At 45.9% G+C, this 17250-nt stretch overlaps 1 protein-coding gene across 5 annotated transcripts in view; it reads right to left on the bottom strand.

The window, feature by feature from the left end:
• Positions 1-17250, bottom strand: part of POMT2 (protein O-mannosyltransferase 2) — a 47755-nt gene that overhangs the window by 24646 nt on the left and 5859 nt on the right. For 4 of the 5 annotated variants that reach the window (XR_007727548.1, XM_050798719.1, XM_050798720.1 and 1 more), the window contains exons 2-7: positions 13493-13577; positions 7549-7653; positions 5905-6013; positions 4045-4153; positions 2298-2457; positions 648-754 (exon numbers count right to left, since the gene is read on the bottom strand). Coding sequence is in view for 4 of the 5 variants with exons in the window: in XM_050798719.1 (XP_050654676.1) it covers positions 648-754; positions 2298-2457; positions 4045-4153; positions 5905-6013; positions 7549-7653; positions 13493-13577 (675 nt within the window). In the remaining variant the exon portion in view is untranslated. The remainder of the gene's footprint in view (positions 1-647; positions 755-2297; positions 2458-4044; positions 4154-5904; positions 6014-7548; positions 7654-13492; positions 13578-17250) is intronic. The other variant, XM_050798718.1, reaches the window with a different exon arrangement.

Raw genomic sequence — 17250 nt, 5'->3', positions numbered from 1 at the left:
AAGTTAAAGGAGTGAAAATGTGATTTCCCAGGAGCGCTGGGAAGAGCTCTGCTCCGTTAGTTTAAGGGAATTAGAATCAGATCACGGGACAGAGGTGTGATGGAGTTGGAGAAATTGGGGTCCAAATCCCAACTCAGCCACTTACTAGCTGTGTGACCTTGGGCAAGATAACCCTGTTTAGCCTTAGTTCCTCATTTATAAACTAGAGATTTAAAGAAACCCAGAGAAGTCGCAAGTGATTGTGATTAAATGAGATAATGTACACAAAATGCAGAACACAGTTCCTAATTCTCAGTAGCTACTCATGAAGTGGGAGCTGTTGCTGCTGGTGTTATTGCTATTGTTACCCTCACTCCTACTGCGCATCTTATTGTTGCCCATCCCTGCTAAGTACAGGGGACTCTGTTTAGAGATAAGGGACAATTTGGCTATAAGGAAAATAGCTTCTTCCTTCAGGTTAGGGTGCTGCCTTTCTGAGCCCTTAGCATACCAAAAGGATAGAATATAGCGGGAAAGAAACAGGAAAAAGCCCCTGGGTCCCTCTCCTATCATTTTAACCACAGACCCAGAACATCACCCAGCCCCTCCACAGGCTTAAGGGCAAAAGGAAAACCAGAAGCAAGACGCTGCAAAGGCTCTGTCCGTACCTTTTACTCAGCACCATGAAGTGAACAGCAAAGGTGGCTGTGTAGAGAGCCAGGGGCAGCACTATGAGGCACAGGACACGAGCAGTCAGGTGTTTTCCCACAGTCACCTGCAAACAGAGGCCAGCGGGGGGTGCCAGGCACGTGAGACCTCATTATTCCTTATGCACTATGCATGCATTATATATAGATTTTAATGTGTAAGTCATAATCATAAAAAATGGCCAAGAGGAGAGGAGAATATGTGGAAACCCTAAGCCTTTCTATAACACCCACCACCCAAGCACTACACAAGATAAACATGGGCCAGCCCTCTGCTACTTCTCCAGGCTCTACACCCAAGACCCTAGCCTGCCACTGTGCCAAGGACAAGGCACTGCCTGCATCTGCAACATAGCTGCTCACCAGTCCCCTCCATGTTCCAGGGACACTGACCTCCTTGTACTTTCCCAGTGCTTCCTCTGCTGTCCCAGCCCAACCCATCACATGGCTAATGGCTCCTTATCTTCCCAGCTTCCTCCCAGAGGCCTTCCTGGATTGCCTGGGACTGGCCTAGTGCCCTTTTCTGTGCTCTCCCAGCACACCCGGCTGACTGTAACTGCCTGCTTCCTTATTTCTCTCTCTCCATTGACCCCAGAGGATGGGGACTATATTGTATTCATCTGTGTATTCCAGCGCCTCACACACAGTGGATGGTCTTCACATATTGTCTGAATGAATGAATGAATAAGTGAATAAACTTGTTAGGAGTTGGTTCGGAGGTGATGGAGCAGCACCACAGCAGAGTGATGGCCTGGGGCCAACCTAACCTGGGTGTGACTCCTAGATACACCTCTCACTCCCCATGGCCTTGGGGAAGTCATTACCTCTGTAGGTGTTCATTTCTTCATTTGAAAATCAGGGTAATAACTCCCCACCTCATAGGACTATTATGAGGGGTAAATGAGATAATGGAGGTAAAGCATTTCACATAGTGCCTGGCACAGAATCAGCCCTTAATAAATAATAAACCATAAAGGCCCTTACTGGCCTCCAAATATGGAGGCTGTGGGTCAGGAAATGAAAATTGTGAGTTCAGACCAGGCTCGGTGGCTCACGCCTGTAATCCCCGCACTTTGGGAGGCCGAGGCGGGTGGATCCCTTGAGGTCAGGAGTTTGAGAACAACCTGGCCAACACAGTAGAACCCCATCTCTACTAAAACTACAAAAATTAGCGGGGCATGGTGGCATGTGCCTGTAATCCCAGCTACTTGGGAGGCTGAGGCAAGAGAATCACTTGAGCCCAGGAGGCGGAGGTTGCAGTGAGCCGAGATCAACCACTGCACTCCAGTCTGGGTAACAGAGCAAAACTCCATCTCAAAAAGAGAAAAAAAAAAAAAAAAAAAAAAAAAAAAAAAAAGGCAGACATTACAAAACAAATGCAAAAGGAGACTTCCAAGAATGTTAATCCATCCTCTCCCTTGCACTCTATCCAATCCTCAGCCAGGCCCACTCCTTGATGCCCTGCTGTCTGCGGAGGGTTGGGCGTCCAGCCCACCTGGGACCCAGAACACAGCCACTCTGCCGCCTGCAGCAGAGACAGAGAAGGCCACTGGCCCTACTCAGCAACATCAGGGAGCAAAGCATTTCCACGGCAAACGCTTGGGTGCTCACCAATGAAAGACTGAGGTCTCCGAACAGGTGCCAAAGGTCTGCAATGGTGTTCAGCCCCACTTGAAGGATGATAAAGAGGCCAACAAACTTGACCCCTAAAGCACCAGCAAGACTAACACCAGTCAGGCTGAGCCAGAACCACCAGGGGGTAGAGAAGGGCCTGAAAATCAACAAGACAGAGTTCAATTTGGCAGCTGGAACCAAAGGAAAACGCAAGCGCAGCAGGGCACAGGGCAGTTCTCAGACTTGGAGAGGCTGTGCTGTGCCCTGTCTTGGGGGCTCTTAGCCTCAAGGGACCATGGCGTGGCTCCAGGGAGGAGGCGGTCTGTGAAAGCTCTGGAATGGCAGGCAAACCACAGTCTGAGCGCGCAGGGTATTTTTCTGGGGAGAGTGTCCATAGTGCTCCTGGCTAAGTACAGGACTCAGGGTAAGCGGGGGCTCCTTCTTCACGAGTGACCGGTCACGCAGGAGTGAAAGGAGAATCTTTAGGTGCTCCTGGACTCAGGCAGCCCTCTCCTTTGTGTCACCTCTGCCCCTGTCGAAGGCAGCATTTACTGAGTGCTTACTATGTGTCAGGCACCATTCCAAGTATAACACATACATTAATTCTTCTAGCTGTCACTATAGCCCACAGCAGATCGTATGTCACTAGGTCCTCTTTTTGCACAGGAGGAAATCAAGAGACAAAGAGGTGGAGTAATACAGCTAGCAGGCAGTGGGGCACAGTTTTAACCCAGGCAGTTGGGTCAAAGTTAGTGCTCCTGACCATTTTGCTGTTTGTATAGCACCTAGTACTCTACGCTGTGATTCTCTGGCTCTCTGGCTGCCTTCTCTGCCAGAGCGAATATTCCTTAACAGCCAAGCCCAACAGAGCTCTGTACACCCAGCTCCTAGCATAGTACCTGGCACACAGTATGTATACTCAAGAAATGGTAGATGGAAGTGGATGTGGCATAACCAGAACACCCAAAGCCAGAGTGGGCTGAGAGTCACTGATCGGGTTTGATTAGCACAATGGAGCTTAATGAGCCTGGCTGTGCCAAGTTAACGTCCAGAAAAGTCTAGGAGGGGCCAACTCTTTTGGTTTGAATAGAATGAATGACTTATTCTACTTTCTCAGAAGTAGAAGGATGATCTGGAAAAGACTATTCTGGAAGTAGACTGGACCGTCCAGGTCAGCTTTAGAACTGACCAGGACTTGGAAGGATCCTCTTGGCTGGTATGGGCCATTCAAACCAACCTTTATATACGCTATTCCCATCATTAGGTCAGGACTGGATGCAACCACTGAGGGCAGGGAGAGAGTTTTCAGGCAGTGTCTACCCTGGTGCCCTCCCTTCTAGGACAGAGTATGTGAAGGACAGGCCTGTCCTGGCATCTGCTAACCAGCACTGGTTACAAGAGGCGGGTGGGGAAAGCATTAGGATCCCTCCGTAACATCCCAAAACCCCTACCCAATTGTACTCCATTGTAAACATGATAAAAATACGCTTGAAAAAGACAACTGACATTTTCTCAGTCTTGAATATGGCAAAAATAAAATCATCTGTAGAAAACTTCTTAAAATCTATTTTTATGATCTAAAATGGACAATCTAAGTTAAAAAAACAAACAAACAAAACGTATGCTTGCCTCAAGCTCAGCTTCAAGACAAGTCTCTGGGCATCCGCCCTGGCCCTGGCCATTACAGAAGTTCTGGAGCTGCCACAGCTTCCGACCCTCCCCTCCCGGGGATAGAGTTTCTGACCTGTTGGCGCAGGAGTTGTACTTGACCATGCTCAGCATGGCAGCCATGATGAAGAACATCAGGATGGGGTCAAGGAGGATGTACTGGGACAGAGTGAGGCATCCCGTGTCTGAAAAACATGAGCTCCCTGGTGAAAAGGCGAGGTAAGAGAAGGGCCACCTGAAAACCAAACACCCCAGCAGTAGGAAACAGTCCCTCTTGCCAGTTAATTGAGTGTAAGCACTTGTACAGTCAGGACTAGAGTCAACATCAACACTGAGTCATCGGGGAGGTGGAAGGCCACAGCTCTGGGAGACATCAAAGCCCAATGACAAGAAGCAGTATCTCACACTGCCTCTAGGCCCTCAACCCAAGAGAAGATCATGTCATTCACTCACTCAGACCAGCCCTGAGACGAGTTCTCTTCCTCATTTCCACCATCAAAAAGGGAGTCCTGCCACTGCTCATGTAACCACAAACTATCTACACCTATGATAGAATCTTATCATTTTACATGAAGTCTCTCTTGGTGGTTGATTCTCCAGACAGATGGCAGAATGATCTTCTTTTTTAACTTAAATCCTTAAATCTGATTATGTCATGCTCCTGCTTAAACCCTCCAATGTCTTCCAATCTCACTCAAAGTAAAAAGTTCTCATGACAACTGCCAGGGTCTGTGTGGTCTCCCTACCCATCCAACCTCATCTCCCAGCACCCTCTGCCTCACTCACTCTGTCCTCGCCATGCCAGCCTTCTTACTGTGATTTGAACCCACAGAGCTCTGCACCGGAACTACAGTACATGCACTTCCCTCTGCCTGAATGCTCTTCCCTCAGATCTCTGCAGGGCTTGATCCTTTGTCTCACTCAGGTCTCTGCTCAAAGCTCCCCTCTCAGAAGCTCTTTCCTGACTACCCTGTCTAAAATAGTACGATCTCCATTATTCCATCCCTTACCCTGCTTTATTTTCTACCTTGCACTTGTGGCTTAGGACATCACATGACAGACTTATTCATTTACTTGTTTATTTACTGTCTGCCCATGATGGGGTAAACTCAATGAGACCAGAGTGCCTCATTGGTGTACCCTCTGAGACCGAGAAAAGTGGCCGGGAGTAGGGTAGGTGCTTGAGAAATTACTATTGAATGAAAAGTGCATAAATGACTAAATGAATGAATAACTGAAGATGGAAATTCAAGATACAAGGAAAAAGCCACCAGTCGTCTATAGAGAAAGCCAATAATCTTGCAATCTATCTGTCAAAACGAAGCAACATATCTGTCAAAGCAAACCCATAAAGTACCCCATTTAAATTGGTCTAGATTTCTTTAAATGTTAAGCTCCCCAAGGTCATGAATTCACTTTCATAGGAACAAAGCTAGCAACAGGATCAACTTCTACGACGAACTCTCATTTATCCACATGAGGATTATTATCCAAGTTCCCATTTTGCTATCTCTTGCCACCCAGCTATTTCTGCATTTACCTTTACATTTAGTTGAAACTAGTTTAGGAATGCAAACTAATATTAACCTAAGAGAAGCAAAATTAGAATTATAAGCTTCCTTCAAAAACAAACATACTCACAAATCTATCTTATTACCCATTCCAAACTCAACTGTGAATAACGTGGAGGTAAATCTATTCCTTGGGATTACTCATACCGATTCTCCCCTCCAAAAATATAAAGGCTTGTTTTATATATATAACTATTGATATACAAGTAGTGAATGAGCTTTGTAGTACATTTTACCCAATCCTAAAATTAATTGAACTGGACCCACAGATAGGACCCTTGAACGTACTGATTTTCAGCTACATTTACAGAGTGGCAAGTGGCAGTCCATTTCCCAAAAGCCATGGCATGGCTAAGACAACTTACCAAAGGTGAGGAGGGCAGCGGTGAGCAATGCTGCCGAGAGGGACTTAGACAGATCCAGTACAGTGAGGTAGGCAAAGGGGACCAGCCAGGAGCCAAGGAATGCACAGAACTGTGGGAGAAATAGAGAAGCTGTCAAGTAACAAGCTGAGCTAGGTCAGGGACCTACTGGACTCAGTACAACCTAACATTTAAGACAGGGGACCTGATGAAGGCATGACTTTGGTGACCTAAAGTCACCTAGGATATCTATAACTAAGAAAAGAGTATTGTAATAGTGAAGAGCCAAATCAAGCAATATGTATGTTCCCATTAAGCAGCAACTTGTACACTGACATGAAATCAGCAGAGTTCAGCCAGGAAGGTGTGGGTAGGAGAGAGGGAAAAAAGCAACCAAGTAGCTACACACCAGGAAGAGAGAGAAGGGAAGAAAATGAGTGTTATTAACACAGAGATAGGAATTGACAGCCATTAGCTTCTATTACACAACTGTAGGTACAAGTTGAGAAAGACCCCTCTGAAGGTATTTCAGAGAATTTTAAGGAACCCCTAGTTCTTTTCTTCATTTACACCAGAAACCAGTCTTTAATCTACACAATGTACATATTTTGATTTTGGAAAAAGGGATTGCTTGATACTTCAGTACCTGGATGCCTGTTTGGTTTTTTGTTTTTTTAAGCTGCCAGCCCTCTTCCATCCCCTACCTGTCCATCAGAATAAACAGACAAGCCAGAATGATGGGAAATTCTTATGTCTGGTTGTTACATCCAATTACATATGGCACGTGGTGTTCAAAAGTTATTAGGAAGACACAGAATCACTTAAGAACATGAACTTGAGGGTAGGACATACTCCTTGTTTAATATACCAAAATATGGCCGTGCAAATCATCTAACGATGAGGCCAAATAAGCACACAGTCATTTATTTAAAATGCTATGAAATCCTCAAGGAAAGGGGCTTGTAAATGCAAACTTCTCTGAGAGGTCCACACTGGAGGTCAGCTTCTGCTGGCTTCATTCAGCCACACGTTCGGGGTTCCCAAAGAGTTGGGTGTTAAGGCCCTGCCATGTTCCACCAAGGCTGGTGCTGTGAATTAGGACACACAGGGACTGGAGCAGACATTTGGCCTCCCTTCAAATAAGGCTGGAAAATTCTGTGTGCCTGAAACCTTCACTGGGAAAGACACAGGAACATGGTGACAGGGTGTGGGCATGCTGAAATCTTCAGAAAAGGCTCCGAGATGTAGATAACACTCCAGCAGCTGTGCCTGTGAGGGGAGGAGCAGGCAGCGTGCCAGTGCATGGAGGCACCACTGGGGCTGCAGGAGACTCCTGACTGCCCGGGTTCCAGGCTGTTCTCCAATCTGAGGTCTGACAGTCCACCGGGGCAGGGCAGCAGGTGACAATGCGTGCTTGCTCCTATCTATGTCATCTCTGTATTATCTGCGGCCTCCTCTTCCCTTCTTTCTCACCTCAGTTCTGACTATCTACACCACAAGGGAGGGTCTGATCATCCTCCCCTCTCGTCACCACCCAGAGTCCCTTTATTTACACCTGCCACCACTCCAGGGCTGTTAACTATTAACATTTCTGATTTAGTGTGGCCCCAGGGTTCAGTCAGTCCATATCAAGTCAGGAAGCCTTACTCCTCTCATTCCCATGTAGCTGTGATGCTCATATTTATCCCCAGGCTTCTGGAACAAAAAGGTACCATCATATCCACTCAGGTAGCCAGCAAGACCTATCAGCATCTAAGGAGAGAAGAACAAACAAAAAGATGAGAAGCCTTTAGGAGAAGATTCCTCTGTCCTCTGAACTTCCCTCCAGCTGCACCCACAGACTTTGGGTTCCCTTGACAACTGTCCATAGAAAATGTTGCCGATGCGACATTTTCTCCTGCAGCTGCCACAGAGCAAAGAATCTTTTGTCTATAGAGCTCACTGCTTGAAACAAAACCTCTCTTGTATTATGGCTGAGTTCTGGGAACAGCACAACCTAAACACTTAGGAAGGAAAAAGAGCCCCACGATTTGAAGGGCAGAGTCAGTAAGGGGCCCTCTTATTCCGCTTCCCTTCAGATAGTGTAAAATAAAACAGGGCAGCTCTTGGGTCATGGGCAGAGGCTGGGGAACTGGCCTCTTGAAAGGAAAGTGAGGTTCCAAGTCACGGTGAGGGAGAAAAGGGACCAAGGAGCTACATACCAGGAATAAAGACAAGGGAAGAAAACCAGAAAGAGGAATGCAAAGACAGATGCATTTGCCCAGAGGGGAAGAGAAAAACTGCCAAAGACCAGAGGCTGGTTTCTCCCATTCCTAATATTCCAAAGGAGGGCAACGTTGGTACCTCCCAAACCAGAACAAATCAACTAGAAATTGAGACTGTGAGTCATGAACCCTTCAAAACCTTTGACAAGATCGGCTGTGTCTTTTGTATATTTCCTTGGCCATCAACATTGTAAAATTCTATTTTTCGCATAAGCAATCAGAAGCAGCTGAAGTATAAAAACTGCTGGCAAATGCCAACCATCTGGGACAGCCCCAGGCTGCTCCAGTCTGACCCCCCGGGCTCTGGCGGGCTGGGTTGCAGGAGGGAATACACTGGCTGTGTGGGGAAAGTCTCTCTTAGCTACACTTGTGGGACTTGGATTTAGACTACTAACTAACCCACTATTTTCTGTAAGTAGTTCTAAACAGAGCCACGCTACAGCTCCAGGTCAAGGTACAGAAGCCAAAGTTTGGCCGAAAAAGACAACAAAGACTTGCTTTTAAAAAGGAAGGCAGGGACCCCAGGGTCCGGACAGGGTCATCCAAATACCTAGATGAACTAAAGCTGCCAAGTGGCAACAAATGGATGCCTCTTCTCACCTGGGATCTCGCAGGACAAGCTTGCCTGGTGCTGACCATACATTTCCAGACTGCTTGGCTGGTCTGGGGTGAAGAAATGCACAGATGGTTTGGACCTCAGTGCCCTATATTCTAGCTCTTTGATCACGGACAATACTTAGTATCTCTGAGCTATAGGTAATAAAAACTTCCTCCCGGGGGCGTGAGGATTAGAGGTGATGCCATTAAGTAAACACCTAACACTACACCAACCACTTAGCAGACACTCAAAATTCAGTTCTCTCTCAGTTCCCTTACGGTTCAAAGTAGCTCCAAGTTAATTTCTTCTTTTTTTTCTTTTTTTTTTTTTTTTTTTTGAGATGGAGTCTCGCTCTGTCCCCCAGGCTGGAGTGCAATGGCACGATCTCAGCTCACCGCAACCTCTCCCTCCCTGGTTCAAGCAATTCTCCTGCCTCAGCCTCCAGAGTAGCTGGGATTACAGGCACTTGCCACCATGCCCAGCTAATTTTTTGTTTGTATTTTTAGTAGAGACGTGGTTCCACCATGTTGATCAGGCTAGTCTTGAACTCCTGACCTCAGGTGATCCACCCACCTCAGCCTCCCAAAGTGCTGGGCTTACAGGCATGAGCCATCGCGCCCAGCTGTTTTTTTATTTTTTATAGAAGTTTCGTTCTTGTTGTCCAGGCTGGAGTGCAATGGCACAATCTTGGCTCACTGCAACCTCCATCTCCCAGGTTCAAGTGATTCTCCTGCCTCAGCCTTCCGAGTAGCTGGGATTAGAGGCACCCACCAACATGCCCAGCTAATTTTTGTATTTTTAGTAGAGACGGTGTTTCACCATGTGGGCCAGGCTGGTCTTGAACTCCTGACCTTATCATCCACCCACCTCAGCCTCCCAAAGTGCTGAGATTACAGGCGTAAGCCAAGGCGCCTGGCCCCAAGTTAATTTCTTAACTAAACAACTCTTTCAAATCAACAGAAAAAAAATGAATAACTTACTAGAAAATATGGGAAATTCATAGAAAACAAAATACAAATGGCTAATAAACATATGAAAAAATGTTCAACCTAACTCATACAGCCATGCAAATAAAAACAGTGACATGTCATTTTTTACTCTCCAATTGGCAAAGTTTTTTTTTTGAAACAAAGTCTCGCTCTTGTCACCCAGGCTGGAGTACAGTGGCGCGATCTCGGCTCACCACAACCTCTGCCTCCCGGGTTCAAGCGATTCTCCTGCCTCAGCCTCCCAAGTAGCTGGGATTACAGGCACCTGCCACCATGCCCGGCTAATTTTTGTATTTTTAGTAGAGACGGGGTTTTACCATGTTGGCTAGGCTGGTCTCAAAAACTCCTGACCTCAGGTGATCCACCCGCCTCGGCCTCCCAAATCCCATGTTGGGACTACATGCATGAGCCACCGCACCCGGCCAACAAAGTTTTTAAAGTATGATCATACCAGTGCTGGCAATGATGTGGGGAAGAAAACACTGTCATACACTGTTGGTGGGAATATATATGATTACAACATCTTTGCGGGAAAACTTAGCAATATCTAACTCAATTTTAAATGTGTATATTCTTTGATTTTTTAGCTTGGCTGCTGGGAATTTTTCATATATACCTTCACAACTATACAACGATATATGTACAAGGATGTTCACTGCAATATCTTTTGTAATGGCTAAAAACTGGAAATAACCTACATGCCGCCCACCAACTGAAGAGGCGTAAATACTTATGGCACATCTACATAACAGAATGACACACGACCATTAAAAAGAATGAAGCACAACTTCATATGCTAATGTGGAAAGAAGATATATCATGTTTCAAACACAAGTTGCTGAACAATTGTAGTCTTATCCCATTTGAGTTTTTAAAAAGAATTGTGTGTATATATAATGTGTTGTTCATATGTACATATATAAAAACATACATGCTTTTATTTGCATAAAAAATTGTTAGAGAAATATAAGAAACTATTGACAAAGATGACTGTGGTTAACTCTGTGGACTAGAAATGTGGTGGCTTCTGACACCTTCTGAAGGAGGCTTCTGACCTCGTACTTCCTTCTGTGCTGACTACATTTTCTGCTATGTGCAGGCTTTTTTATGTTTTAAGTTCCTGTAGGACTGGAGCTGCCAGATGCCCAGGGCTGGGGGCCAATGTGAAGCAACGGGTCTCGGCCTCAGTAGCGAAGGAAAAAAATTCCTGCTTGCCACTTGGAGGGGTTTTGATTCCTTGACTGGCTTGGCCTCAGAACCTGCAGAAGCTACTGTGCCCTTTCACAGGTTTCCAGTTTGCTCATCACTCTCTTTCAACCAGACAGAACACGAGATAAATTAGGGGTGCAGATGCACTCCCTGAGGGCAGCCTGAGAACCCTCACACTTCTCCCTTCACACGGGCAAGGAGATTTGAAGAAGGCATGGCTTAGGTATATTATTATTTTATTTTATTATTTTTTTTGAGATGGAGTCTCGCTCAGTCGCCCAGGCTTGAGTGCAGTGGCATGATCTTGGTTCACTGCAACCTCCACCTGCCAGGTTCAAGCTGTTTTCCTGCCTCAGTCTCCCAAACATCTGGGACTACAGATGTGTGCCACCATGTCCAGCTAATTTTTGTATTTTTAGTAGGGATGGAGTTTCACCCTGTTGGCCAGGCTGGTCTCGAACTCCTGACCTCAGGTGATCTGCCCATCTTAGCCTCCCAAAGTGCTGGGATTACAGGCGTAAGCCACCGTGCCTGGCCTAAGGCTTAGGTAAATTAAACAAATCAGCCAGTCCTGTGCACATGTCCACAGTGCGCTGAGCACCAGGAAAACTCCAAAAAAGAATAAGCAGTCCCCACAGAAACACTGGGCTGGGTTTCCTATGAAAAATCTTCATCAGAAGTCTCGTTCCCAGGCGAGCTCCATGCAAATACTCAACACGTCTGTTGCTTAATTCTATGGTAGTAACAGATGTAGTCTGAGGAGAGAGCCAAGGCAAGTTTGCGAGGTAGTGTGGTGTCACGATTAAGAGAGCAGGCTCTACGCCAGTCTGAATCTTGATTCTGCCACTTCCTAGCTTGGTTCCCTATGGCAAACTACTTATCTGCCTTCAGTTCCCCATCTGTGTAATGGGGATGCAACAATACCTACTTTATAAGATTGTTCTGAGGCTTACATGAGATAATGCCTCTAAGGTGACCAGAACAGAATAAATGTTTTTAATTGTTCTTGTTATTGTTGTTATAGTATAGTTATTGTTGTTATAGTATAAAAGAGATAGGAAGAGGCATAATACTTTCTACACTTTTCTTGGGCTCAGAGCCAGTTTTGAAATAGGCTACCTGTTCTACCTCCCTCTCCACCCCTCCGCCCTGTTGGGCCCTTGCTCTCATGCTTCCTTAAGCCCAACCATAGGTGATCTTTGTGATCTTTGATAAAAGATTACTATCCCTGCCTCCTCCTGGCTTTCCTGCTCCCACCTTTATCCCCCAAGTACTATATGCTCCAAAATCCCTCCTCACTTCCTCAAAGGAAAATTCCTGTCCCCTTGGTGCCCAAGATTTCAGTCTCCAGTTAGGAAGAAAGCCTTGCGTGAATTCCAGAGCTAATCTGAGAGCTTTCTCAGAGATTTTTGTTTTTAAAAGACTAAAATGGGCCAGGCGCGGTGGCTCATGCCTGTAATCCCAACACTTTGGGAGGCCAAGGTGGGTGGGCCTCCTGAGGTTGGGAGTTCAAGACCAGCCTGGCCAACACGGTGAAACCCCGTCTCTACTAAAAATACAAAAATTAGCCGGGCATGGTGGCGGGCGCCTGTAATCCCAGATACTCAGGAGGCTGAGGCAAGAGAATCACTTAAACTTGGGAGGCGGAAGTTGCAGTGAGCCAAGATTGTGCCATTGAACTCCAGCCTGGGTGGCACGAAACAAACTGGCTGTCTCAAAACAAACAAACAAACACAAAAAGAGTAAAGTGAATTCTAATTGGTGGAATTTCTAATGGCAAAACGTGTGAGAGAAACAGATCAATGTGTATGCTGGGCATGGGAAGGGAGAAAGAAGTCAGCCCCACGTGGACATCAGCCTCCTGAGCTATTTCTGCTTCATGCAGTGTATTCCTATTTCTTTTTTCTTTTTTAAAATTGAGACAAATTCACATAACATAACATCCACCAGTTTAAAGTGCGCAATGGGTGGTTTTAAGTATATTCACAAGATTGTGCAATCATCACCACTACCTAATTCCATAACATGTCATCACCCCATAAAGAATCCCCACGCCCATTTGCAGTCACTGCCTAATCCTCCCTCCCCAAGATCCTGGCAACCACTAATCTACTTTGTGTCTCTGTGGATTTATCAGTTCTAGATATTTCATATAAGTGGAATCACAGGGTATGTAACCTTTTGTGTCTGGCTTCTTCCATTTAGCATGTTTTCTAGGTTCATCCATGTTGTAGCACGTATCAGAACCTCATCCCTTTATATGGCCAAATAGTATTCCACTGTATGGCTGTGCCACACTTTTGTTCATCCCTCCCTCAGCTGATGGGCCCTCTTTCCATTTCCGAGCCCAGAGGACCCTTTAAAAAACACCAAAGATTTTCCATGAAAGTAGCTGGTCTGAAACATCAGAAAATTCTTTCTACAAGTCCCAAACTCTTTCTACAAGCCCCAAATCCAAAATCAAGATGTGGCTCCAGCCCTTAGGAACGATCCTCCAGGACCAGAGAGCTGCTGTTCACCACACTGCTCACCTTTCCCAGAGGTGGGTGCACGTCAAAGAAAAATGTACGGTTGATATAGTAACTTCCCATTTTTCCAAAGTGAGTCTCATCCCAACTAAAGGAAACACAGAAAGAAAAACAAGAATTTTAAAATTATCATAAAATCCAAATGGCCTTAATAAAGCATGGTTAAAATTAAAGGCTGTGCATTTCAAACAATTAATGCAAAAGTTTGGATTAAAAAAAAAAAATATTTTGACACAAGTGATTTGAGGAAGAAAGACATCAAGCTAGCCACCGGTCTTCATTTAGATAGACGAGAAAGGTGAGCAAATATTCACCAGCCAGTTACCAATTGAGTTAAATATACATATACTTACTCTGTATCTTGAGTTTCTATTTATTTTAAAAGGACAAGAAGTTTTCTGATAATATGGAAAGGTTTGTAGTAAGAGTTTTCTTCTGGCCGGGCGCAGTGGCTCACAACTGTAATCCCAGCACTTTGGGAGGCTGAGGCGGGCAGATCACGAGGTCAGGAGATCGACACCATCCTGGCTAACACGGTGAAATCCCGTCTCTACTAAAAATACAAAAAATGAGCCGGGAGTGGTGACATGTGCCTGTAGTCCCAGCTACTCAGGAGGCTGAGGCAGGAGAATGGCGTGAACTGGGGAGGCGGAGCTTGCAGTGAGCCAGGATGGCGCTACTGCACTCCAACCTGGGCGACAGAGCAAGACTCCATCTCAACAAAATAAAAAAAAAAAAAGAGTTTTCTTGTCTCCAAGTAGCCAGTGTAAACAAAAATTTAAATTAAAAAAGTTTCTTCCAAGTCTGTTGACTTCTGAGACAACATTTGCTATTACAAGGTCCATTACGACATTGTCGGGCTATTGGTCAGGGTTGAGACTATAAACCATGATTGTCACAGGAGTCTCACTTTGCTCAGCAACCCTGTGACAAGTAAGGTGCTAACTGTGATCTGGCTGATCTTATACTAACTAGTATATAAAAGTTGAAGGTTTTCTTACTAAATTAAGACCACATCTAAAACCTATCCTCACTGCTTAAGTTATTTTGCAAGTAAATAAGCGATTTGAATAAACAGGCTTTCAAACACAATGCAAAGTCCTCTTTTATACAAGCACATACACCTTTCTACACCATACATGAGGGCTTTGGGAAGGCAGCCAAGTCATCCAGCAGAGCCTGGCCTTTTCTATTTGTTATTTTCTCCCTGCAGCTCAAAAGAAGAGTTACTTTCTAGTAGTCATCAATTCCCCAGGTCATGAGCAGTCATTAGTGACCTACTACATAAAGGGAAAACATGCTTTACCTAAAAATCTAGGGTTCTTTCTATATCTTACTCGGTGGGTCCAAGATAGGCAAAAGAATAGGTCTATTTCAGCACCTGCTAAACACATTGCTTGACACGCGATGAGGACACTGGCATGGTAAGGTCAAAGAGAGAAATAACTTCAAAGCGGCATAACAAAATTGATTTGCAGAAAGAGAGATCCAGTCCCAGCTCCACTGCTAACTAATGGCACAACCTGGCAAAATCACTCATTCTCTCTACTCCTCTTATCTCATCTACAAAACTAAGACAATAATATTATCTGCCCTGCCCACCTCCCAGGGAGGCCTTAGAGCTCAACTCAGGTAACACATGTGAGAGAATTCTGTAGACTATAAAGTACCATCCCTGCTGGACCCTATTTAAACTGTCCTAGTTTTTAAATCTGTTTGGGAACATACTAACAAAAGGATTCCAGTTTTGTGTTGTTGTTTTGTTTTTTGTTTGTTTTTTGAGACAGAGTTTCACTCTTGTTGCCCAGGCTGGAGTATAGTGACGCAATCTTGGCTCACTGCACCTTTCACCTCCCGGGTTCAAGCGATTCTCCTGCCTCAGTCTTCCAAGTAGCTAGGACTACAGGTGCCCACCACCATGCCCCTGGTTAATTTTTGTATTTTTAGTAGAGATGGGGTTTCACCATGTTGGCCAGGCTGGTCTCGAACTCCTGACCTCAGGTAATCCACCTGCCTCAGCGCCCCAAAGTGCTGGGATTACAGGTGTGAACCACCGCACCCGGCCTGGGCTCCAGATTTTTACTTCAAAAGTTTCCCAAGTAAAACCAGTTGTAACATTCATATTTCCTCCTGGCTTTTATTGCTTGTGTTAGCAGAGACAGTCCTCCATGGCTCTCTTGTGCTCCTCCAGGCCTTTCAGGGTATGCCAAGAACGCAATGTCCCGATCCATCTTTCCCGAGGTCATTTCTAAGGTTATGTTTGCAGTAAACAACCTTGAGGGAAGAGTTAGTATCTCCCTCTGAGACAGAGGGCTGTCTTGTTTATTGCTTGCCATAAAACAGCAGATTTCCCAAGCTTAATATTACTCAGCTGTGATGCAACCTTCTGCATGTGCAAGCATTTATCCAGTCCCTCAGCACCACGTGGGACTTAGGGGCAAAAGAAACTGATGCCAACATGCTGATGCACATCCCACTTGCTGTGCCATGAGAAATAAAGTCCTTTGTCTCTGACCCAAGACTTTGTCTTCTTTCGGCATGCAAACAACAGTGACAGTGACAGTGACAGGCTAACTTATTGGCTTATAAGTAGCTAAGATAAAATCCCCAGCCCCTGACAATGTGGAGACAAGCATAGGAGGAGAGACATAGTCTTCGGTAAGAGAAAGAATGAGGGCCTCCATGGGCCGGCAATGGGGTAGTGAGAGTCCCCCACTGTCCCACTATTACAGAGACTGATGGAAAGAGCTAGGATTGAAACAAGCCATTGAATGTCACCCTGGTTATTGCCCTGTGGTCTGGGCAAAAGGAGGAAGAGGAGTGATCATGACAATGGCAGCAAGCTCAGCAGCCCCTGCCAAAAGGCAATATGGATGCAGCTGCTCAATCAACAAGTCTCCAACGCTTCAACAAATGGTGCGGCAATAGGACCCTGCTATATAAGACAGAACTTTGAGTAAAATGAAAACACTGAAAGATCCTTGGGGGAGCTGTGTACTCAAGCCAAAAGTAAATACAAATATGCCTTGCTTTCTGGCTCGGAGCCACTCTCTCAGTTTATGTCCCACGATCCCTCCCACTCTACCACAACCGCAGCTGCTTTGACGACTGAGATGGGCCGCGTGCGGTGGCTCACGCCTGTAATCCTACCACTTTGGGAGGCCGAGGCGGGTGGATCACGAGGACAGGAGATCAAGATCATCTGGCTAACATGGTGAAACCCCGTCTTTACTAAAAAAATACAAAAAATTAGCCGGACGTGGTAGCAGGCGCCTGTAGTCCCAGCTACTCGGGAGGCTGAGGCAGGAGAATGGCGTGAACCCAGGAGGCGGAGCTTGCAGTGAACCGAGATTGCGCCACTGCACTCCAGCCTGGGCGACAGAGCGAGACTCCGTCTCAAAAAAAAAAAAGATTGAGATGATTAAAGGGGACTGAAGGTCATACACACCCATCCTAGTATGCTGGAGAGCCCCAATGCTGGAGAGCCCCAGGGAGGAGAGGGGCAAACTCAGGGCTCTGCTGGATATGAGGTCCCACATCTCCACTCTACCGTGTCTCATGGCGGGGAGGATGTGCTAGGCACAGAGGTTACTGCAGACACTCAGAACTGCAGGGAGAGCTGTAGCAGTGTGCACAAGGACTAAAGGGAGCGCTTTCGTCTTAACCCTGGGGGAGCAACACTGGGGAGGTCATGCTGCTGAGCCTAGCGAACAGCTAAAGGAGGAGAAAAAGTTTCTCCTCACTTCCTGCATCCAGCACCG

The sequence above is a fragment of the Macaca thibetana genome, chromosome 7 (assembly GCF_024542745.1).
Source record: "Macaca thibetana thibetana isolate TM-01 chromosome 7, ASM2454274v1, whole genome shotgun sequence".
Classification (NCBI taxonomy): domain Eukaryota; kingdom Metazoa; phylum Chordata; class Mammalia; order Primates; family Cercopithecidae; genus Macaca; species Macaca thibetana.
Note: the sequence above shows the minus strand (reverse complement) of the source record. Positions and strands in the feature narration are given on the sequence as shown.